Here is a 24,242-nt window from a genome sequence, read left to right as displayed (position 1 = left end):
CTTCCTTTCCTTTCCTTCCCTTCCTTCCTTTCCTTCCTATCCTTTCCCTTCCTTCCTTCCATTCCTTCCTTCCTTTCCTTCCTTCCTATCCCTTTCCTTCCTTCCATCCTTTCCTTTCCCTTCCCTTCCCTTCCTTCCTTCCTCCTTCCTTTCCCTCCCTTCCTTTTCCTTCCTTCCCTTCCTTCCCTTTCCTTCCTTCCTATCCTTTCCTTCCTTCCATCCCTTTCCTTCCTTCCTTCCCATTCCTTCCCTTCCTTCCTTCCTTCCTTCCCATCCCTTTCCCTTCCTTCCCTTCCTTCCCTTCCTTCCTTCCTTCCTTTATTTCCTTCCTATCCCTATTCCTTCCCTTCCCTTTCCTTCCCTTTCATTCCCTTCTCTTCCCTTCCCTTCCCATTCCTGTCTTCCTTCCCTTCCATTCCTTCCCTTCCTTTCCTTCCCTTCCTATCCTTTCCTTCCTTCCCTTCCCATTCCTTCCCTTCCTTTATTTCCTTCCTATCCTATCCTTTCCTTCCCTTCCATCCTTTCCTTTCCTTTCCCTTCCTTCCTTCCCATTCCTTCCTTCCTTTCCCTCCTTCCTATCCTTTCCTTCCTTCCTTCCTTCCCATTCCTTCCCTTCCCTTTCCTTCCCTTCCTATCTCTTTCCCTCCCTTCCCATCCTTTCCTTCCTTCCTATCCTTTCCTTCCTTCCCATCCCCTTCCTTCCTTCCTTCCCTTCCTTCCTTCCCTCCCATTCCTTCCTTCCTTCCTTCCTTCCCATTCCTTCCCCTTCCTTTCCTTCCTTCCTTCCTATCCTTTCCCTTCCTTCCCTTTCCTTCCTTCCTATCCTTTCCCTTCCCATCCTTTCCTTCCCTTCCTTCCTTCCCTTCCTTCCCTATCCTTTCCCCTCCTTCCCATTCCTTCCCCTTCCTTCCTTCCTTCCTATCCCTTTCCTTCCTTCCTTCCATTCCTTCCTTCATCACCTTCCTTCCCTTCCCTTCCTATCCCTTTCCCTTCCCTTCCCTTCCCATTCCTTCCCTTCCCTTTCCTTCCCTTCCTATCCCTTTCCCTTCCCTTCCCTTCCCATTCCTTCCCTTCATCACCCTTCCCTTCCCTTCCCTTACCTTCCTTCCTATCCTTTCCTTCCTTCCTTCCCATTCCTTCCTTCATCACCCTTCCTTCCCTTCCTTCCCTTCCCTTTCTTTCCTTTCCTTCCTTTCCATTCCTTCCCTTCATCACCCTTCCCTTCCCTTCCCATTCCTTCCCTTCATCACCCTTCCCTTCCCTTCCCTTCCCTTTCCTTCCCTTCCTATCCCTTTCCCTTCCCTTCCCTTCCCATTCCTTCCCTTCATCACCCATCCCTTCCCTTCCTCTCTTAATGTTATATCAATCCTTCTCTCTCTCTCTCTCTCTCTCTCTCTCTCTCTCTCTCTCTCTCTCTCTCTCTCTCTCTCTCTCTCTCTCTCTCTCTCTCTCTCTCTTTCCATTTTCCCTTATTTCCTAACCTTTATTTACCTTCCTTCCCTTAGAGAGAGAAAAACAATCCCCCATCATGCCGTTTTCTGTAATGTCATATGTTTAGCGGCGTCTATTATATTCATTACGCGTCATCACTTATCCCAGCGTGCTTGTCATTATATAATTTATTTGATTTTTTAACCTCCATTTTATCAGTCTATTTTATCTTGTTGCGCCGGTTTCTCTTCTTTTTCTTTTTTTTCTGTTTCCTTTTCCCTTCCTTTCCCTTCGTGTCCCTTCGATCCTTTAATTCCTTTTCCATCCTTTCCCTTCCTTTCTATTAATTCTTTCCCTTCCCTTCCCTTCCTATTCCTTTCCCTTCCCTTCCCTTCCTATTCCTTTCCCTTCCCTTCCCTTCCTATTCCTTTCCCTTCCCTTCCCTTCCTATTCCTTTCCCTTCCCTTAATTCCCTTCCCTTCCCTTCCTGTTCCTTTCCTTAATTCCTTTCCCTTCCCTTCCCTTCCCTTCTCATTCCTTTCCCTTCCTTTCCTTTTCCATCCTTTCCCTTCCTTTCTATTAATTCTTTCCCTTCCCTTCCTATTCCTTTCCCTTCACTTCCCTTCCCTTCCTGTTCCTTTCCTTAATTCCTTTCCCTTCCCTTCCCTTCCCTTCCTATTCCTCTCCCTTCCCTTCCCTTCCCTTCCTGTTCCTTTCCTTAATTCCTTTCCCTTCCCTTCCCTTCCCTTCTTATTCCTTTCCCTTCCCTTCCCTTCCTGTTCCTTTCCTTAATTCCTTTCCCTTCCCTTCCCTTCTCATTCCTTTCCCTTCCTTTCCCTTCGTGTCCCTTCCTTATTATTCCTTTTCCATCCTTTCCCTTCCTTTCTATTAATTCTTTCCCTTCCCTTCCCTTCCTATTCCTTTCCCTTCCCTTCCCTTCCTATTCCTTTCCTTTCCCTTCCCTTAATTCCCTTCCTGTTCCTTTCCTTAATTCCTCTCCCTTCGATCCCTTCCCTTCTCATTCCTTTCCCTTCGATCCTTTCCCTTCGTGTCCCTTCCTTTCCTTTCCCCTCTTTCCCTTCATTGCTATTAATTCTTTCCCTTCCCTTCCCTTCCTATTCCTTTCCCTTCCCTTCCCTTCCTGTTCCTTTCCTTAATTCCTTTCCCTTCCTTTCCCTTCCCTTCCCTTCCTGTTCCTTTCCTTAATTCCTTTCCCTTCCCTTCCCTTCCCTTCTCATTCCTTTCCCTTCCTTTCCCTTCGTGTCCCTTCCTTTCCTTTTCCATCCTTTCCCTTCCTTTCCCTTCGTGTCCCTTCCTTTCCTTTTCCATCCTTTCCCTTCCTTTCCCTTCGTGTCCCTTCCTTTCCTTTTCCATCCTTTCCCTTCCTTTCTATTAATTCTTTCCCTTCCCTTCCCTTCCCTTCCCATTCCTTCCCTATAATTCCTTTTCCTTCCCTTCCCTTCCCTTATTCCCTCCTTCCCTTCCTTCCCTTCGTTCCCCTTTGATCCCTTCCCTTCCCTTCCCTTAATTACTTATAATTCCTTTTCCTCCTCTCCGTTTTCCTTCCCTTCCCTTAATTCCTTCCCTTCGTTTCCCTTCCCTCCCATTCCTTCCCTTCGTTTTCCTTCCCTTCCCATTAATTCCTTCCCTTCCTTCCCTTCCCTTTCCTTCCCATTCCTTCCCTTCGTTTCCCTTCATTCCCTTCCCATTCCTTCGGACCTTAAATTCCCTTCTCTTTCCTTCATTTCCCTTCCCATTAATTCCTTCCCTTCCCTTTCTTTCCCTTCGTTTCCCTTTCTTTCCCTTCCCATTCCTTCCCTTCCCTTCCCTTCCCTTCCCATTAATTCCTTCCCTTCCCTTTCCTTCCCTTCGTTTCCCTTCGACCCTTCCCATTCCTTCCATTCCCATTAATTCCTTCCCTTCGTTTAATTCCCTTCCCTTCCCTTCCCATTCCTTCCCTTCGTTTCCTTTCCCTTCCCTTCCTTTCCCATTTTCCATTCCTTCCCATTCCTTTCTCCTTTCTCTTTTCCCTTCCACTTCTCTTTCCCTCCCTCCTCTCATCCTCCTCTCCTCTCTTTCCCTCCATATATTATTCCTCCCTTCCCTTACTTTCCTCCCCCTCCCCTCCCTCCCTCCTCTCATCCTCCTCTCCACTCTTTCCCTCCATATATTATTCCTCCCTTCCCTTACTTTCCTCCCCCTCCCCTCCCTCCCTCCTCTCATCCTCCTCTCCTCTCTTTCCCTCCATATATTATTCCTCCCTTCCCTTACTTTCCTCCCCCTCCCCTTCCTCCCTCCTCTCATCCTCCTCTCCACTCTTTCCCTCCATATATTATTCCTCCTTCCTTACTTTCCTCCCCTCCCTTCCTCCCTCCTCTCATCCTCCTCTCCTCTCTTTCCCTCCATATATTATTCCTCCCTTCCCTTACTTTCCTCCCCCTCCCCTCCCTCCCTCCTCTCATCCTCCTCTCCTCTCTTTCCCTCCATATATTATTCCTCCCTTCCCTTACTTTCCTCCCCCTCCCCTCCCTCCCTCCTCTCTTTCCCTCCATATATTATTCCTCCCTTCCCTTACTTTCCTCCCCCTCCCCTCCCTCCCTCCTCTCTTTCCCTCCATATATTATTCCTCCTTCCCTTACTTTCCTCCCCCTCCCCTCCCTCCCTCCTCTCTTTCCCTCCATATATTATTCCTCCCTTCCCTTACTTTCCTCCCCCTCCCCTTCCTCCACCCCTCATACGTCCATATATTAAAAGCGTCAAACTGTTTCATGCCTATAAATATTTTGCCTAAGAGACGATCGATGGATTATATAGTAAGAGAAACGGAATTCGAACCCATTGTATCTTTTTAATTTCATGGTGCTACCTACACATGTATTAATAGTTGTATAATCACACTCTGTCCTGCCTGGGGGTTGGGATGGCATGTTCCTCCCTTCTCCCTTGTTGTTTACCTGCAACAATAAACTATCAATCAATCAAGTAACAGAATTTGTGTATAAAGGGAACAGAAAATAAATAAAAATGTTGATTGATTAGATAGTTTATTGTTGCAGGAAGTATAGTTATAAAAATTGTTGAGAAAATGCTTATATAGTTGACCAAATGAATTCAAAGATTTTATATTTGGTTAAGGGATAGGATTATAACTATAGCTAATATATATAATTGAGTCATAATCCACACATTTATAACGCTAAAAATATTGTCCATCATGTGTTCGAAGTTAAAAAAAATACTACAGTTCACCATGAAAAAAGTCAAATGAGCTGCTTGCGGAATACGATTATATACTTCATACCCGACAAAAAGTTAATCCAGCCCTAAAGGAATACAAAGAAACATAAATCACTGCCAGGAATATTATCATTACTATTATTTCCGTCCATAACCACAATATTTTTCCCATTGTCGTTGTTTACCCAGGGACGCTCGCTTGACCCCCACGAAACCACAGGATTTGTACTACTATTAATAGTATCACTACTACTAATTTTTACTATTATCATTACTTCTCATTATTACTATCATCATTACTATTATTTCTGTCCATAGGCGCAATATTTCCCTCCTTAATTTGGCATTGTTTATCAGGGACGCTCGCTTGACTACCACAGCATTTTCGCTACTATTAACTGAGTATTATTATTATCAGTACTACTTATTTTTACTATTATCACTACTTCTCATTATCCCTATCATCATTACTATTATTTCTGTCGATAAGCGCAATATTTTCCTCCTTGGCATTGTTTATCAGGGACGCTCGTTTGACTACTACAGGATTTTTACTACTATTAACTATTATTACTATCACTACTACTTATTTTTACTATTATCATTACTTCTCATTATTACTATCATCATTACTATTATTTCTGTCCATAAGCGCAATATTTTCCTCCTTGGCATTGTTTATCAGGGACGCTCGCTTGACTACCACAGCATTTTCACTACTATTAACTGAGTATTATTATTATCAGTACTACTTATTTTTACTATTATCATTACTTCTCATTATTCCTATCATCATTACTATTATTTCTATCCATAAGCGCAATATTTTCCTCCTTGGCATTGTTTATCAGGGACGCTCGCTTGACTACCACAGCATTTTTAAGACTATTAACTGAGTATTATTATTATCAGTACTACTTATTTTTACTATTATTACTACTTCTCATTATTACTATCATCATTGTAGCGGACTGAACGTTCCCCCCTGTTCCCCCCTCTACTGCGCATGCGCCGACCCGTGTTGGCCCGCCCCATTTAAAGGGGGGACCAGCTGGCCCGCATCTACTGCAGACTGATCGGTCCCCCGACGAGACATCGGTCCCCCCTCCTTATTCTGTCATTTGCATGCCTGTTATTTTCCACTGTGATGTTAGTGCCCCTGTGGAGCGCTGCTGCGGCGGCAGACCGGGGCCTGAAACTTCATCAACGGTATCAAAACGTACAACTAAAAGCCTTCAGTAAATTGGTTTCCCTTCTTTCTGTATCACTTGTTGGGGTTATTTCCTAGGCGAGACTGCTGCCACATTAATAATTATGGTCACCAATCCTTTACAAAATACCTTTATATGCTCTAGATTAATATTATGAAGACTGTAACAACTCCCTTAGGTTAGTATGTTTTGGGAGGCGCCCACCAGGTTACGTTAGGATAGGCTTCCCAACCCCAAAATCCACATGATGAGGCGGGGGCTCTAGGAAGCCAGCACTCTGCAGATGCGCAATCAACGTAATAAAATTCATAATATTAAAGATGAAGAGCTATAGTCCATGTAGTGATATTCTAAAAGCTTTACCCCTATATGATGAGCTAGTGCTGATTTAAATAGATAGAGACTGAAGGATGACCAGGGATTCTGGGAGGCTATTTTGAACTGGTGGACTCTAGTGGGTAGATCAGGAGTTACAACAAATAGGTCTGAAGGAGCGATTGCAGATTTATTACGAAAGATCTGCCAGTACTTGATTATGATTGATTGATTGATAGTTTATTGTTGCAGGTAAACAACAAGGGAGAAGGGAGGAACTCACTATGCTTCCATTCACTTTACTCTCTTATGCTTTCATTCACTTAAATTTAAGCACATGTAGATAAATTTTATTATCAGGGATACATACAACAAGCATATTTTTCCAAATGTAATATAGATACATGCAAGGATATAATGTTTTTTTTTTATTCCTGGTGCTATTTATAATTACCCATGTATCCTTAGTTGTATAATCACACTCTGTACTGTCTGGGGGTTGGGACGACATGCTCCTCCCTTTCATGGCATGGCTCAAACCGTTTCTGATCTTGTAGCAAGACAAAACACACACACACTCAGGAGGGCAGGACTGTCGGCCTTTCACTGCCGCAGGATCACATACACATATAGGAGGGCAGGATTGCTAGCCTTCTGCTCCTGCTGGGAAGATGAGGTCACAAATTCATGGCTTACATCCTGTACCTATTGTATACAGGTAAAATTCCCATCTACTAAGGATTTCAGAGGCTGTGCGGCCTCGTTTTTTGGGAATAATATCGTAACGAACAATCGTATCGGTACGAGATTTTGCGACAGTGTATTTCACACACTGCCTTAATTTTGAAGGGTATCGCCAACCGCCACAAGTAGAGAATAAAGGCACTTGTCCCTATACCAAGAGGGTAAAGTCATCAGTGTCAGGCAAAGATACGAACACAACTACCAGAGGCTCCGCCCACCTTGTTCCTCTTCCCTCCATCTCCCGCCTCCTCCCTTCTCCCTCTATATCTCTCTCTCTCTCTCTCTCTCTCTCTCTCTCTCTCTCTCTCTCTCTCTCTCTCTCTCTCTCTCTCTCTCTCTCTCTCTCTCATGTAGCTTCGTAACTATAATGAATGAAAGGCATGCATTAATTGTAGTGGCGTTATATACTCTTTCTAATACTGATAGGCATCCTTTAAATAAAGTTGAGAGTAGGGTAACGTGTTACTTACATAGCCTAATTACCTCCGTAACTATTGGTAGCGTAGTGGTTTGGTGGTTTATGGTGTACGTTTTCGTAGGGCTATTGTATAGCATGTACCTACTGATAAAAGTAATGGTGCTCTTATCGCCAAATTATAGTGGTGCTATTAATTTTATTGTCAGGGAAGAGCTGAAAGTATGGTAACGGGAAGAATTGCGAAGGTATAAAATGTTTGAGGTAGTACTAAAAGTGAATCACTGAGTGTGGATGAGGGCACCTGTGTTATGAGGCTTATATTAAGGAACTTTATACAATATAGTGATGGCAAGGACACTCTTGGTTTACTAAGGATACACTTGACGACTGGTGCCGCGAGTCAAAGTCAGGTGACGAAGAAAGGTAGCAAAAAGGAAAACAACAAAAAACAAACGAGAGAGAAACAAATACAAGCGAGCAATCGTTCTACCATCAATCATGGTAGTCATCATTTACCACCTCACCCTACTCTCACATGTCATTACGTCCACGGCCCAGATGTGTATCACTATGCTCAAAATTAAAGTCCCAGTATCACATCAAGCATGCCTTAATTGAAAAAAAAAATCATTCTCAGTATGTATGTATCTTCCAGAGAGAGAGAGAGATTGAGAGAAGGAGGAGGCGGGAGATGGAGGGAAGAGGAACAAGGTGGGCGGAGCCTCTGGTAGTTGTGTTCGTATCTTTGCCTGACACTGATGACTTTACCCTCTTGGTATAGGGACAAGTGCCTTTATTCTCTACTTGTGGCGGTTGGCGATACCCTTAAAAATTAAGGCAGTGTGTGAAATACACTGTAGCAAAATCTCGTACCGATACGATTGTTCGTTACGATATTATTCCCAAAAAACGAGGCCGCACAGCCTCTGAAATCCTTAGTAGTGCTTGGGCAATGTTCTCCCTCCCCACATTTTATTGTCTTATTGTCCAGGGGGAGGTACTGCCCCCTCCCTTGTTGTGCTTTCCTTCCTAACATTGTATCTTTTTAATTTCATGGTGCTACCTACACATGTATTAATAGTTGTATAATCACACTCTGTCCTGCCTGGGGGTTGGGATGGCATGTTCCTCCCTTCTCCTTTGTTGTTTACCTGCAACAATAAACTATCAATCAATCAATCAATCACCATACTAAAAAAAGGGTGCGGCTGCTGAGGTGAGGCAGGCGAGCTCGGGACTCGAGAGCACCGTTGCCAGATTATCGTACTCCGAAGCCGCATAATTACCGGTTTCTGGCTATAACTGTTGCCAACAAGCACCAATAATTAACCATTTAAACGATATCCATATATGAAGGCAGTTATTTGGGTGATGAAAGCAGTTTAATTATTGGGTCGGAAATCGGCAAACATAAAAGGCTCAGTACGACAATCTGGTAATGTTGCTCGGGGGGACCGATTTTTCCAGTGTTTTGGAGTGGGCCGAGTAGCGCATATAAACACAGGTCGGCGCATGCGCAGTAGAGGGGGGAACAGGGGGGAACGTTCAGTCTGCCACAATCATTACTATTATTTCTGTCCATAAGCGCAATATTTTCCTCCTTGGCATTGTTTATTACGGACGCTCGCTTGACTACCACAGCATTTTTACGTCTATTAACTATTATTATTATCAGTACTACTTATTTTTACTATTATTACTACTTCTCATTATCCCTATCATCATTACTATTATTTCTATCCATAAGCGCAATATTTTCCTCCTTGGCATTGTTTATCAGGGACGCTCGTTTGACTACCACAGCATTTTCGCTACTATTAACTGAGTATTATTATTATCAGTACTACTTATTTTTACTATTATCACTACTTCTCATTATCCCTATCATCATTACTATTATTTCTATCCATAAGCGCAATATTTCCTTCCTTGGCATTGTTTACTACGGACGCTCGCTTGACCCTTCACCACCAAAACACCTCTCAGCTGATCGTCCGTCCCTTGTTTTGGTGTTTTCTGTCATAATTTCTCGGTGTCTGGCGCTGCCCTGTGTTAATGGAGGCTGCGGCGGCCGTGGGAAGGCGCTGAGGGGGAGAGGTGAGGGAGCACTGTCTGAAGGGTGAAGAGATGTGTTGGTTTATCTGAAGCTGTTTGGGAAGGGGAGGAAGGGAAGATGAAGGGAAGGGAGGGGAAGGAAAAAAGTGAAGGGAAGGGTAAGGAAGGGACAAGGAAAGGAAGGGAGGGAAGGGAAGGGAAAGGAAGGGAATGGAAAGGAAGGGGCAGGGAAGGGAAGGGAAAGGGAAGGAAAGGAAGGGAAGGGAAGGAAAAAAGTGAAGGGAAGGGAAAGGAAGGGGCAGGGAAGGGAATGTAAAGGGAAAGGAAGGGAGGGAAGGGAAGGGAAGAAAAAAAGTGAAGGGAATGGAAAAGAAGGGGCAGGGAAGGGAAGGGAAAGGAAGGGAGGGAAGGGAAGGGAAGAAAAGTGAAGGGAAGGGAAAGGGATGTAAAGGGAAAGGAAGGGAGGGAAGGGTAAGGGATGTAAAGGGAAAGGAAGGGAGGGAAGGGAAGGGAAGAAAAAAATTGAAGGGAGGGAAGGGAAGGGAAGAAAAAAATTGAAGGGAGGGAAGGGAAGGGAAGAAAAAAATTGAAGGGAAGGGAAAGGAAGGGACAGGGAAAGGGATGTAAAGGGAAAGGAAGGAAGGGAAGGGAAGGAAAGGGGCATGGAAAGGAAGGGAAGGGAAGAAAAAAATGAAGGGAAGGGAAAGGAAAGGAAGGGAAGGAAAAAAAAGTGAAGGGCATGATTGGATTAGGGCGTGGATTAGTGACGGGAAGCAGAGGGTTACCATTAATGGTAAAAAATCCAAATAGGGTAATGTTACCAGTGGGGTTCCTCAAAAGGTTCAATTTTAGGCCCGCTTCTATTCATTATCTACATCAATGACATAGACATTGGGATAACTAGTGACATCTAGCGAGACCCTTCGGTTCTTGCTTGATGGTTTACTCTAGCATGGCTCATAGGGAAAGGTCATCCAGGTAAGACAGGTAAATTTGCAGATGACACCAAAATAGGACGCACTATTAGGGCAGGGGAGGATGCTAGAGCACTGCAGGAGGATCTCAACAAACTGTCAGCTTGGTCAGAGAAATGGCAGATGAATTTTAACATCACCAAGTGTAGCGTACTAAGTGTAGGAACACGCAACCCATTACACGGGTATAGTTTAGACTCCACAGCGATAGGCAGATCAGAGTGTGAAAGGGATTTGGGAGTGTTAGTGAACTCTGACCTAAAACTAAGGAAGCAATGTATTAGTGTGAGGAATAGGGCTAACAGGGTATTAGGCTTTATTAACAGGATGGCAACCAACAGGAGTGCAGAGGTCATCCTTAGACTCTATTTAGCGTTAGTTAGGCCACACTTAGATTATGCTGTCCAGTTTTGGTGCCCACACTACAGAATGGACATCAACTTGCTAGAATCAGTTCAGAGGAGGATGACCAAGATGATTCAGGGGCTGAGGAACCTCCCATATCAAGATAGGCTGAAACATCTAAACTTACATTCACTAGGGGGCCGAAGAGTGCGGGGAGATCTGATAGAAGTATTCAAATGGGTCAAGGGTTACAACAAAGGCGATATAAGTAAAGTACTGAGAACGAATACAGGACGTTTCGACGGAAGTACAATTCGACGGTCTGTCTTGGACGAATCGACGGTGTGGATATTTTCCAGTCGAATAATCTTGGGCGATTCGACGGTCCATTCACGTTACATAATTATTCATATACTATTTATCATTATTCAGATAGCATGTGTTTAAAATATTTTATTGTACAATAATAAAGATTGATTGATTGATTGATAGTTTATTGTTGCAGGTAAACAACAAGGGAGAAGGGAGGAACATGCCATCCCAACCCCCAGGCAGGACATTATACAACTATTAATACATGTGTAGGTAGCACCATGAAATTAAAAAGATACAATGGTAGGAAGGAAAGCACAACAAGGGAGGGGGCAGTACCTCCCCCTGGACAATAAGACAATAAAATGTGGGGACGGAGAACATTGCCCAAGCACTAGATGGGAATGAATACAGAGATAGAGTAAATACTAGTCCTTAAAGTAAAATACTGCAGAGATCACAGCCTTGTATAGCACGGCAGTAGTTCAGGCTGCCACACACGGCATCACCACCTTGGTGCAAACTGAGGGTGCATGTTCTTTGAGGATAGCAGGGAGGACATCATGGGATAAACCAGACGTGGCTAAATTAGGATAGCTAAAATAAAATAAACATTAGGATTAACGGTATACAGGACTTTATTTGTCATTATTCAGGTAACACATGGATAAAATATTTATTGCACATTTATTAAAAGATAGCTTATATAATAGCCTACACTTAAAAAATTCATTAATTTTCCATATTTTCATCTGCTGACCTAATTTGAGGATGGTGATACTGGGAGACACGGCGCAGTAACTCTTGAGGCTGTAGCTGGCCATCTTTGTACGCTTCCCATATGTCAAAAATGTTCTTCTGGTAATTCTTGTATATTTTAAACATACGTTATATGTCATATTTTATTATGATAGTATTTTGTTTGGTGATTATAATATTATGTTATGCGGACGATTCGACGGGAAATTCCGGGGCGTTTCGACGGGGACGTGATTTTGGGCGGATCGACGATGTCGTCGAATTGCACCGCCGTCGAATCATCCTGTTACCCTGAGAACTAGCCAGCAGGATAGAACACGCAGTAATGGATTTGAATTAGAAAAGTATAGATTTAGGAGGGAAATAGGCAAGCATTGGTTTAGTAATAGGGTGGTGGGGGAATGGAATAGACTCAGCAATCACATAGTTAGTGCAGGGACGATAGCTTGTTTTAAGAGTAGACTGGATAGCTACATGGACGAGGACGACAGGTGGCAGTGGGGGGGAATCTGGAGCTGCCCTGTGTAGGCAATCTGGCCTCTTGCAGTCTCCCTATGTTCTCATGTTCTTAAGGGAAAGGAAGGGAGGGAATGGGGAGGAAGGGAAGGGAAAGGAAGGTACTACTACTTCTACTACTACTACTACTACTACTACTACTACTACTATTACTACTGGTGTGAAAATGTAATGGTATTGATATTAATGAGTGTTCGGTGTCTGATAACTTTGCCTTCTTTTCCACAGAGCAAGGCAAGGAGAAGGAAAGGGAGTGTGAGGACAGGAAGAGGAGGAGGAGGTGGAGAAGGAGGCAGTAGAAGAAGAAGAGGAAGAAATGAAGCTAATAAAAGGGAAAAACAGACATTAGTGTATGAAGCTCGAGAGGAAAGAAGAAAGATAAAGATAGTTTATAGAAGAAGAAGAAGCACAATTAAATAAAAGAGGAACAAAGGAAAGAAGATAGTGAAAGAAAGATAGTTTATAGAAGAAGAAGAAGAAGAAGAAGAAGAAGATGCACAATGAAATAAAAGAGAAACAAAGGAAAGAAGATAGTAAAAGAAAGATAGTTTATAGAAGAAGAAGAAGCAACAAGGTATAGAAGGAAAGAAGAAAGCAGAAGATAAAGATAGTTGTTAGAAGAAGAAGTAGAAGAGAAACAAAGTAAGGAAGCAAAATATATGAAAGGAAAGAAGATAGTTGATAAAAGAAGAAGGAAGCAATAAGATACAGAAGGAAAGAAGAAAGTAGAAGATAAAGATAGTTGTTAGAAGAAGGAGAAGAAGAAGAAGGAAGGAAAAAGAGCGGAATACACTAAAGGTTTTAACATGTCAGGATGAAAAAATAAGAAGAGAAAAAAATGAAGATTACGTTTTAAGAAGAAAGAAAACTAAAATACTACTACTACTACTACTACTACTACTACTACTACTACTACTACTACAATTAATGAAGATAGCGATTTAAAAAGAAGAGAAAAAACAGCAATACCACAACCAACCACAACCACAACCTACCACAACCAACCACAACCTCCCACAACCATAACCAGCGCAATGAACAAGGGAGGCGAGAGACCAGCCGAGTCCGAGAGAGAGGGAGAAGCTGAGAGTTGGCAAGAATGGTCACCCCTCACGCCCCTTCTCGACCAGCTCCCACACCACTTCCAGCGCGGCCTCAGCACCTCCCACCTCCACCTCACGTGTCTAGCGGCCCTCCCCCAGCACCTCCTCCTGGGAACCAACGTGGGGCTGGTCTACCTCGCGCATCTCCCGTCGTTGAATCTTATGAGGCTGAAATGTGAGGTGAGTCTGGGTGGGGTGTTTTTTGGTGTGTTTTTTTACAACAAAGGAGGCAGCTCAAGGGGGGTGTGTTTTTTGGTGTTTTTTTTTTACAACAAAGGAGACAGCTCAAGGGGGGTGTTTTTTTTGGTGTGTTTTTTTTACAACAAAGGAGACAGCTCAAGGGGGGTGTTTTTTTTGGTGTGTTTTTTTTACAACAAAGGAGACAGCTCAAGGGGGGTGTTTTTTTTGGTGTGTTTTTTTACAATAAAGGAGACAGCTCAAGGGCACAAAAAAAGTAAACAATGATAAACAAAAGCCCGCTAGTCGCTGCTCACAAAAAGAATCCAAAGAGGTGGCCGAAAGAGAGGTATTCTGATTGTTGTTGTTTTTCTTGTTTTTTTAAAATTTGTTGTTGTTTTTTTGATACGCGAAGAACCTCCTTTGATTTTTTTTTTTTGATTTCTCGGGACGTTTTCTCGTATTTTTTTCTGCTTTATTCCTTTTCTTATTCTGTTTTTTTTGTTTCTTTCTTGTTTTCTTCTTCTTCTTCTTCTTCCATTATTCCATTCACACCCAGTTTATCACCCTTTTTATGTATTTATTTTCGTATTTATTGCTTTCTCTTGGTCCCGGTAGAATGCGGTTGAGGGCATATCGTGCGTGGCGGGCGTGAGGACGGTTGAGGACATGGTTGCGGTGGGGGGGACGGGCGGCACCATCACCATCTTCCAGCTGCCCAGGTGTGACGTGACGGCCGCTGGGCTCTCCACTGGGGCTGCAAGTAAGGGTGGTTGTGGTGGTGGTGGTGGTGGTGGTGGTGGTGGTCTTTCCCTCCTCCCCTCCTCCCCTCTTCCCTCCATACATCCTTCTCTCCTTCATTTTTCTTTCCTCCATCTCCTCATATTTTTGCTTCCTTTGTTTCTCTTTTTCCTCTTCTCTTTTCTCTCTTCCTCCTCCTCCTCCTCCTCCTTCTCCTCTTCCTCCTGCTGTTCCTTTATTAATAGTCTCTCTTTACCTTCCCTTCTTTTCCATTTCTCTTCCCTTCCCTTCCCTTCCCTTCCTCTTCCTTAGCTTCCTCTTCCCTTCTCTTCCCTTCCCTTCCTTTCCTTTTGTCTTCCTTCCCTTCCCTTCCCTTCCATCCCTTCCCTTCCATCCCTTCCCTTTCCTTCCCTTTCCTTCCCTTCCCCTTCTCTTCCTTTCCTTCCCTTCCCTTTTCTTCCCTTCCCTTTCTTTCCCTTCCTTCCCTTCCCTTCCCTTCCCTTCCATTTCTTTCCTTCCCCTTCTCTTCCTTCCCTTTCCTTCCCTCACCTTTCCTTCCCTTCCCTTCCCTTTCTGTTCCCTTTCCTTCCCTTCCCTTCCTTTTCTTTCCTTCCCCTTCTCTTCCTTCCCTTTCCTTCCCTCACCTTTCCTTCCCTTCCCTTCCCTTTCTGTTCCCTTTCCTTCCCTTCCCTTACTTTTCTTTCCCTTCCCTTCCCTTTTTTGCCTCCTCTCTTACCTTTTCCCTCCTCTCTTTCCCTCACTTTCCTCCTCTCTTTCCCTCACTTTCCTCCTCTTCCTCCTCCTGTTCCTTTCCTAATCATCTCACATTCTCTCACCTCTCCCTCCGTCCCTTCCTCCACACACACACACACACACACACACACACACACACACACTAACACTCATTTCCTTCCTTGTATTTTCTTCCTTTTTTCTCAGTCTTCTTTGTCTTTCATTATCACATAGTTGCATTCATTCATTCATTCATTCTATCCTTGACTTCTTCTTTTTCCATTGCACTATTCACACCCAGTTTATCACTCTTTTTTGTATTTATCTCTCATTCTCTCTCTCTCTCCCTCATGACCCCAGACAACAACAGTGGGGTCAGCATCGGCAGCCTTGGTATCGGTGTCGGCGGCAGTGGTGGGCTGACGCACCCAACCCCACAGCCGCACCCCCCGGTCAAGCGCTTCACCGTCACCACCACACACAACACACGCATCACCGCACTCACCTGGAGCCTCAACGGACTTCTGCTATTCTCCGGCGACGAGAGCGGCGCGGTCGGTCTCGTGGAGGTCGACCCCACCCGCTGTGAATGCACCGCCCGCCCCCTGCACACAGAGCCGTCCCCAATCACCCAGCTCTCCTACCTACACCAGCGTTTGGCCGTGTGCACCCATGAGCGCGCTGTCGTGTACGCGCTGAGCGACGGAACGCACATACAAGTTGGTGTCAAGCCTCGTAAGCACCCGGGGTTGTTTGGGTGTGTGTGGTCACCCTCTGCACCCAAGAAATCCGGCCTGCTCTTCACATCACGCCCTGGACTGAGGCTCTGGGCGGCTGAGGGGGGCGGGGAGGTCCTACACACGCATATCGTCCGTGACCTTCCCGTCAGTGCGGAGGCCGTGATTTTGAACCCCAGTACCGAGGCAGCGAGGGATGGGGAACAGTTCTCCTTTGGCCTCCTGCACGCTCTGGGCCCCCATGCACTTGTCTCGCACACTCGTCGCTGGCTCGTCGCTTTCCACACCACCCAGCGGCGTATCCTCACCTACACTGGGCGCTTCCGGGACATCGCTGGAGTTGCCGTGTGGGATAAACAGATCTTCGTGCTCGAGGGCCACCGTACCGTCGTGTGCCTCAGCCCACACCCGCCGGAGTACATTGGGTCCTGCAGGGTGCCACGCCCCCCGACGCTGGGCCTATGGGAGCTCAGTCAGTTGGGGAATAAGATCGTAACGCAAGGGAGCGGCTTAATGGACCATCTTGCGCGCGTCGGGAGTTCAGTGGCGGCGAAGGTTACCGAACATGCCGGCCCCCCTGTGCTGACCGGCCACAAGGGGGGGGTAGGGACAGGGGGCAAGGGGGCGGAAGGGAAAGGATATGAAGGAAAGGAGGGAAAGGAGGGAGGGAAGAATCAGTTCAGTGGTGATCCTGTTCCCTCCATCCTTCATCCCTCCTCGTCCTCCGCCTCTCCTTCTCGCTCCTCCTCCTCCTCCTCTTTCTCTTCCTCCTCCTCCACGCCACCCTCACCCCATAGCACCTCCATGACAGCTACACCCAACGACAGCAACAACAAGGTGAGTGATTTTTTTAAGTTATTGCGATCGTGTACATTTTTTTCTCTTCATATAGCTTGCCTTTTTTTATTTGTTTCACTACTACTACTACTACTACTACTACTACTACTACTACTACTACTACTACTACTACTACTACACTTGACCCTCAATTACTGGGAAAATCTAATATCTGAAAAACTGATGTCCGGGAATTTAAAGGTTGAATTTACTGTCATCATCATCATCATCATCATCATCATCATCATCATCGGTCTTTTCTTCATTCTAGATCGGCAGCGTGGAGGTGGTGGAGGCTGGTGGAGGTGGTGGTGGAGGTCCCGACAGCCTGGAGAACTGTGGCCCTCTGGTGACGAGGGAGAAGACCAAGAGGAAGAGAGGAAGGAAGAATGGTGAGCGGGGTGAGGGGTTCCTTGAGGCATGTGGAGTTGAAGGAGCGGAAGGGATATACATTTTTCAGAAGAGGGAGAGAACCAAGAGGAGGAATGGTGAGCGGGGTGAGAGGTTATGTTATGTTATGTTATGTTATGGTTAGGTTATGTTATGTGGAGCTGAAGGGGTGGAAGGGATATACATTTTTCAGAAGAGGGAGAGAACCAAGAGGAGGAATGGTGAGCGGGGTGAGAGGTTATGTTATGTTATGTTATGTTATGGTTAGGTTATGTTATGTGGAGCTGAAGGGGTGGAAGGGATATACATTTTTCAGAAGAGGGGGAAAACCAAGAGGAGGAATGGTGAGCGGGGTGAGGGGTTCCTTGAGGCATGTGGAGCTGAAGGGGTGGAAGGGACAGGGCCAGTTTTTACTACAAGCGGAGGCCGTGAGGATTTCTTTTCTTTGTTTTTCTCTGTGTTTCCCCTTTTTCCTTTTCACTCTGTCGTTAATTTGTGCATATTATTACTATTTTTTTGGTTTCTCGTTAGTTTTGTTGATTTTTTCCCCATTTTGTTGCGTTTCTGAAATACAGCACCTATAAAAATATGCCAAAAATGTACAGGTTGTGGCATATGAGTGTCCCTCCATGATAAGAGCTCGCCCAAGCAGATAGCAGGCTTAGATCTCATTACAGTATTACTTGGCAACTACGGTCAATGTCTGGCAGCCCTCCCAGTGCTGTATGTGGCTCCAGCACGAACGGACGGTGATTGAAGCTTGCCAGGAGAGGAAATTTCTGTCTTTTCTTCTCCCCTGGTTTTCCCCATACCAACATCTACACACACACCTAAGATGGCTCCCAAGAACCTCACTGATCTAAAATGGCATGTGTTATTGCCTATCATAAAGAAAACTTGTCAGTGAAAGAAATTTATAGGAGAACAGGGAAAGGAAAAAATGCTGTTTATGGGTTAATTTCACGAGCCAAGAATCTTCCCCGAAATGAAGTTCCACCACGTCAGTCGGTTCCAGGGCGCCCCAGGAAGACCTCGCCTACTACAGACAAGTTGATCAAGAGAGCTGTATTGAAATATCCCAAGACAACAGCAACACAACTCAAACAAGCCTGCCCTTCCATCCTTCATAATGTGTTTTACCTTTTCCGCATAATTTTTGTGGGTACTGTATTTGGTTTTATTTTGATTTGTGGGATTGTCAACTAATATTTTTTTCTTTCCCCTCCCTCCTTTCCTTCCCTCCATCCCTCCTTCCCTTCCCTCCATCCCTCCTTTCCTTCCCTTCCCTTCCCTTCCCTTTCCTTTCCCTTCCCTTCTCTCTCCACTTCCTTCCCTCCCTCCCTTCCTTCCCTTCCCTTCCCTTTCCTTCCCTTCCCTTCTTCCTTTCTTCTCTCCAATCCTTCTCTCTCCACTTCCTTCCCTTCCCTCCCTCCCTTCCCTTCCCTTCCCTCCTTCCCTTCCCTTCTTCCTTCCTTTCTTTCCTCCAATCCTTCTCTCTCCACTTCCTCTCATCCTCCCTCCTTCCCTCCTTATCTTCTTCCTTCCCCCTTCCCCCTTTCCCCTTACTCCTTTCCTTCATCTCTCCTTCCTTCTTTCCCTTTGTTTTCCTGCCTTTGTCCTTCCTTTCTTCCCTCTCTCCTCCTCCTCCTCCTCCTCCTCCATTGCTATTTTTCTTCTTCTTTCCCTCCTATTCCTTTCTCCTTCCTCTCTCTCCCTCCATCCCTTCCTTTCCTTCCTTCTCTTATGGCTCTTCCCCTCCTCCTCTTCTGTTCTTAATCCTCCCTCTTCCTCCATCCCTTCCTTTCCTCCCTCTCCACTCGTCACATCCTCCTCCTCCTCTCCCTCTTCCACAGCCTCCACGTCATCCTTAGACACTCCCAGCGACCCCTCCCCCTCCTCCCCCTCCTCACCCCACCCCCCCAGCCTGGCCCCTCCCCCCAGCACAGAGGACATACACACAAACATACAGGAGAAGGAGATCCTGCTGGCGGACATTCTAGACATGGACTGCTTGAAGCTTGACCACCCGCCCCCCCCGCCGCAGCCGCCAGACACCTCCGCCGCTTCCCCGTACCCCCCCGAGCCCCCGGATACGCTGCCATGGGGGTCGGAAATGGGGGACAGTGAAACGCAGTGCTCGACCCCAAGTACGATTAAGGAGACAAGTCCGGCGCCGAATTCAGCCAGCGGCGATGATTTCTATGCGCGGTTCTACTCCCGGCACTTAAGTTTCAGCTCGGTGGAGAGTGCCGAGGGGCCGCAGTGCCACCCTAGGGAAGAGGAAGAGGAGGAGGACGACATCGAACGCCTCCCAAGCAACTTCAGCGAGGACCGGTCGAGTTGTCTTAGCTATGGGCCACCTTCTGGTAGTAGCCTCCCCTCGCACCCCCCTCCTGCCCTTCCCCCACACCCCCCCGTCCCCCCCCTCACCCCACAGCTCCGCCAACGCCAGGTGGTCACGCTTAACGACTCATCGGACATCGCGGACATCACCTGGTCATACCCACACGAGGAGGAGGAGGAGGACGAGGAGGAGGAGGAGGAGGAAGAGGGGGAGGTGCTTTGTGGTGGGTGGGTTCGACGCAGCTCACCTGGATGTGCCGTTAGTCTGGCAGCCTCGCACACCTGCCGGGCCTTCGTTAACACCTCCGGGCACCTCTACCTGGCGGGGGGGGGAGCCGGTGACCCCTGGCGGAAGGTGACCTTGACCCGAGCCGCCCAGCAGGTCAGCCTAGCGCCGGGAGGGGGTGTGGGCTGGGTGGTGGTGGAGGGGGGGGAGGGGTATGCCTTTGTGCCGCCCCCCATGTCCGCCGGCCCCCACACCCCCACCAAGATGGCAGCCGTGGCGAGGGATGTGCGTCAGGCCAGCGTCGGGGAAGAACGCACATGGTATTTGGACGCGCACATGCAGGTGTGTGTGTGTATTTTTTTTTGTATATTTTGTGGACTTTTTTTTTTTACATATTTTCTTTTTGTCCTATTTGTGTATATTTGTGTGCGTCTTTCCATGTATGTGTGTATGTATGTATGTGTGTATGTAAGCGCATGTGGTATTGGAAATGCACATGCAGGTGTGTGTGTGCGTTTTATTTTGGTGTGTGTATTTTTTTCTATATTTTTTGTGGACTTTTTTTTTGTACATATTTTCTTTTTGTCCTATTTGTGTATATTTGTGTGCGTCTTTCCATGTATGTATGTATGTATGTAAGCGCATGTGGTATTGGAAACGCACATGCAGGTGTGTGTGTGTGTGTGTGTGTGTGTATTTACCTAGTTGTGAAATACAGGAAAAGTGCCGTACTAGGCTCGTGCTGTCCCGTCTCCATAACGCTTATCATTCAGTATTTCTTGATGTCTCTCCTACAGTCGCTCTTCAATTTCTTACCATTGCCTCTTGTCACACTTCTGTCACGTTCCACTAGGTCTTCCCTGTCCAATCCCTCTTGTATCCTGTACAGTGCTATTAGGTCCCCTCTCTCTCTTCTGCTCTCCAGTGTTGTTAGTCCCAATTTCTCCAGTCTTTCTTCATAAGTGCGTTCTCTCAGTTTCCAGTAATTTAGTCGGTGCTCTTTGTATTCTTTCCAACTTTCTAATTTCTTTCTCCAATCTAGGTGACCACACTAATGCTGCATATTCCAGTCTTGGACGTATCATCGATGTTATTAGTTTCTTCACCATTTCTTCATCTAAATATGTAAATGCTGCTTTTATGTTTTGAAGAAGATTGTATGTTTCCCCAGTTATCCGGTCTATATGTTTTCCAAAAGATAACTTGTCTGTTATGATCACTCCCAGATCTTTTTCTTCAGTTTTTTTCATGATTCTTTCATTACTCAGAGTAGTTCCCCGATATTCGTCTACTGCTCCTACCAAACTCCATCACGCTACACTTCTCTGCATTGAATGTCATTTTCCATTTTGCGTGACCATTCGCTTATTCTATCGAGATCTTGGCTCAGGGCTACACAGTCTTCTTCATTAGCCACCCTCCCCATTATTTTAGCCTCATCAGCAAACATATTCATATAGCTTGTCACCCCTTCTGTCATGTCATTAATATATATTACAAACATAATCGGAGCCAGCACCGATCCTTGGGGGACTCCACTAGTCACTTCCATCCAGCTTGATTTATTATTCCTGATTACTGTTCTCATTTCTCTCTTCGTCAAAAAGTCCACAATCCAATCCAATATTGCACCACCCAGACCTCCAATATGATTAAGTTTCCATATTAATCGCTTGTGTGGTACTTTATCAAACGCCTTCTTTAAGTCCAGATACACACAATCCACCCAACCGTCTCTTTCCTGTATTGTATCAGTTACTCTTGAATAGAAGCTGATCAGATTAGTTACACAAGACCGTCCTCCTCTGAATCCGAATTGGCTCTTTGTTAATATACTGTTTTCTCCTAAATACTCCACCCATCTGTTTTTTATCATTTTCTCACACATCTTTGCTACTACACTTGTTAATGACACTGGCCTATAGTTAAACGGGTCTTCCTTACTTCCTCCTTTATGTATTGGGACGATGTTAGCCCTCTTCCAGTCTCTCGGTACCTTCCCTTGTGCTAGTGAGACATTAATCAAGTTGCTCAACTTTTCAGCTATTTGTTGGTTACACTCTTTTAGCACCCAATTTAATATACCATCCGGTCCTGCTGATTTCCTCGCATCCAATTCTTACAATAATTTTCTGACTTCATCTGCTGATGTTTGTATTCTCTCCAGACCCATGCACTCTGTTCCCCGGCACTGCATCTACACCTTCAAACTCACTCTCCCTCGTGAACACTTCTACTATTTCACTTATACATCAAAAGTTTCACCATTAACTTTAACTTTCTGAATCTCATCTCTATTTTTCAACTTTCCATTTATGAACTTATAAAACAGTTTTGGCTGGTCTTTGCACTTATCTACAATGTTTTTCTCAAATTCCTTTTTTCTTCTCTTCCTACTTTGACATAAGCATTCCTCTTCCTTTTGTACTCATTCCATAGATCCATCCTCCTATTTTTTCTCCATTTGTTCCATGCCTTCTCCTTTTCCTGCCTGGCGTCTACACACTCTCTATTGTACCACTTTTCTCTTGGTTCCTGCCCTTCTTCCATCCTTGGTGCCCACTTTTCCACTCCTTCGTTGTAAATCCGTAGAAAGATAGCCCATTTTTCCTCCACATTTTCAGCCTCAAAAAAAGTATCCCATTGTGCTTCCTCAAAATGTTCCCAAGTTGTTCAAAATTTGCCTTATTAAAGTTCAACCATTCTTTCCTGTAGTCCTCATTCCTGATTATTTTACCTCCTTCTCGTAATATGTACTCGATATGTACGTGATCGCTCTTCCCTATAGGGCTCTTATAGTTCATCTCCTCTATGGTATCCGGCTCCCTGGTGATTATCAAGTCCAATCTAGATGGCTCGTCTTCTCCTCTGAATCTTGTGTTTTCCTCCACCCACTGTGAGAGGACGTTATCTGTCTCCAATTCCAAAACCTTGTTCCCCCATTAAGCTTCACTTCCTTCTGTTGACCAGTTTTCCCATGACACTTCCTTACAATTAAAATCCCCCATTATCAGAATCTTATCCTTTTCCTCCAGCAGTCTCCTTAGCAATCCAATGTGTCTTCCAGCTTCTTCTTGTACAATTCTTCTGTCCATGAATTGGTTTTTGGAGGGACACACACCACTACGATATTTCTGCATCCTCCCCTTTGCAGTCTTATTCCCACACTCAAGACCTCCGCCTCCCCTCCGCCATAGGTGACGCCCTCCACTGTCCATTCTTGTTTCAACAATAGCATCACTCCTCCTCCTTGTTTATTTAATCTATTTCTCATCCATACATTATATTTACCATCCCCTATGTGTATATATGTGTGTGTGTGTGTGTGTGTGTGTGTGTGTGTGTGTGTCTCTGTGTGTCTCTCAATCCATCCATGCATGTATACCTGTATGTGTCTTCCAGGTGTGTGTGTGTCCTAGCATCAGCGAGGAGAGCATCACTGCCTATGTGTCAGCTGGCGGAGGCGGCGGTGGTGTCGAGGGGATGGTGCAGGTGGTGACGAGGGGACAGGTGGTCTGGGGGCTAACGAGGTCCGGGCAGCTGCTATTCAGGTAAGCGGAAGGCATGAGGAGTGTTGTTACCTGCTTCTCTTTATACCGTGGCGGAAGGGTTGAGGGACGGAAGCAGAGTGAGCCGGGGAGTAAAGGGGAGAGACAGCATTGTACTCCAAGCTCCGCCCTGTATCCTCATATCGTCACCTTCGTAAACAAACCACACAAGACTGTAATATAATGTCAGATCACTATACTAACTGCCCGTACATCGTTATTATTTTCTGCTTTTTAGGAAATCAGAAAAGAACCGTCATCATCTCATTTGGTTTGACCCGGTAGCAGCGGGGATCATGTTTCTTAATGGTCCCTCTAAGCGAGAAAAATGAGAAAAAAATCACCCCTCACACAAACCATTTCATAATATATATCAAAGCATTTGTGATCAGTTTATGTATCATCTATTTTTGGGGGTTATATCATGGCACAAATTTGGCCCGTCGCTGCTACACGGTAAAGCCACAAATTTGTCCCGTCGCTGCTACACGGTAAAGCCACAAATTTGGCCCGTCGCTGCTACACGGTAAAGCCACAAATTTGGCCCGTCGCTGCTACAAGGTAAATCCACAAATTTGGCCAGTCGCTGCTACGGTAAAGCCACAAATTTGGCCGTCGCTGCTACATGGTAAAGCCACAAATTTATTACGTCGCTGCTACGGTAAAACCACAAATTTGGCCCGTCACTGCTACGGTAAAGCCACAAATTTGGCCCGTCACTGCTACCGGTAAAGCCACAAATTTGGCCCGTCACTACACGGTAAAGCCAAAAATTTGGCCCGTCGCTGCTACACGGTAAAGCCACAAATTTGGCCCGTCGCTGCTACATGGTAAAGCCACAAATTTGGCCCGTCGCTGCTACACGGTAAAGCCACAAATTTGGCCCGTCGCTGCTACACGGTAAAGCCACAAATTTGGCCCGTCACTGCTACATGGTAAAGCCACAAATTTGGCCCGTCGCTGCTACACGGTAAAGCCACAAATTTGGCCCGTCGCTGCTACACGGTAAAGCCACAAATTTGGCCCGTCACTGGTACACGGTAAAGCCACAAATTTGGCCCGTCACTGGTACTGGGTTAAGATTTAGGCAG

At 45.6% G+C, this 24,242-nt stretch overlaps 1 protein-coding gene across 1 annotated transcript in view; it reads left to right on the top strand.

The window, feature by feature from the left end:
* Positions 1-9,286: 9,286 nt before the first annotated feature.
* The window catches only part of LOC126984753 (tectonin beta-propeller repeat-containing protein 2-like), a 42,206-nt gene continuing 27,250 nt past the window's right edge, over positions 9,287-24,242 (top strand). Inside the window, 7 exon segments of the mRNA XM_050838813.1 lie at positions 9,287-9,453; positions 12,546-13,600; positions 14,216-14,360; positions 15,431-16,644; positions 16,916-17,036; positions 18,888-19,945; positions 23,006-23,154. Of these exon segments, the coding sequence (XP_050694770.1) occupies positions 13,352-13,600; positions 14,216-14,360; positions 15,431-16,644; positions 16,916-17,036; positions 18,888-19,945; positions 23,006-23,154 (2,936 nt within the window). The 5' untranslated portion in view covers positions 9,287-9,453; positions 12,546-13,351.

Source organism: Eriocheir sinensis, chromosome 57 (genome assembly GCF_024679095.1).
Source record: "Eriocheir sinensis breed Jianghai 21 chromosome 57, ASM2467909v1, whole genome shotgun sequence".
Taxonomy (NCBI): Eukaryota; Metazoa; Arthropoda; class Malacostraca; order Decapoda; family Varunidae; genus Eriocheir; species Eriocheir sinensis.
This window is presented reverse-complemented; position numbering and strand designations above follow the sequence as displayed.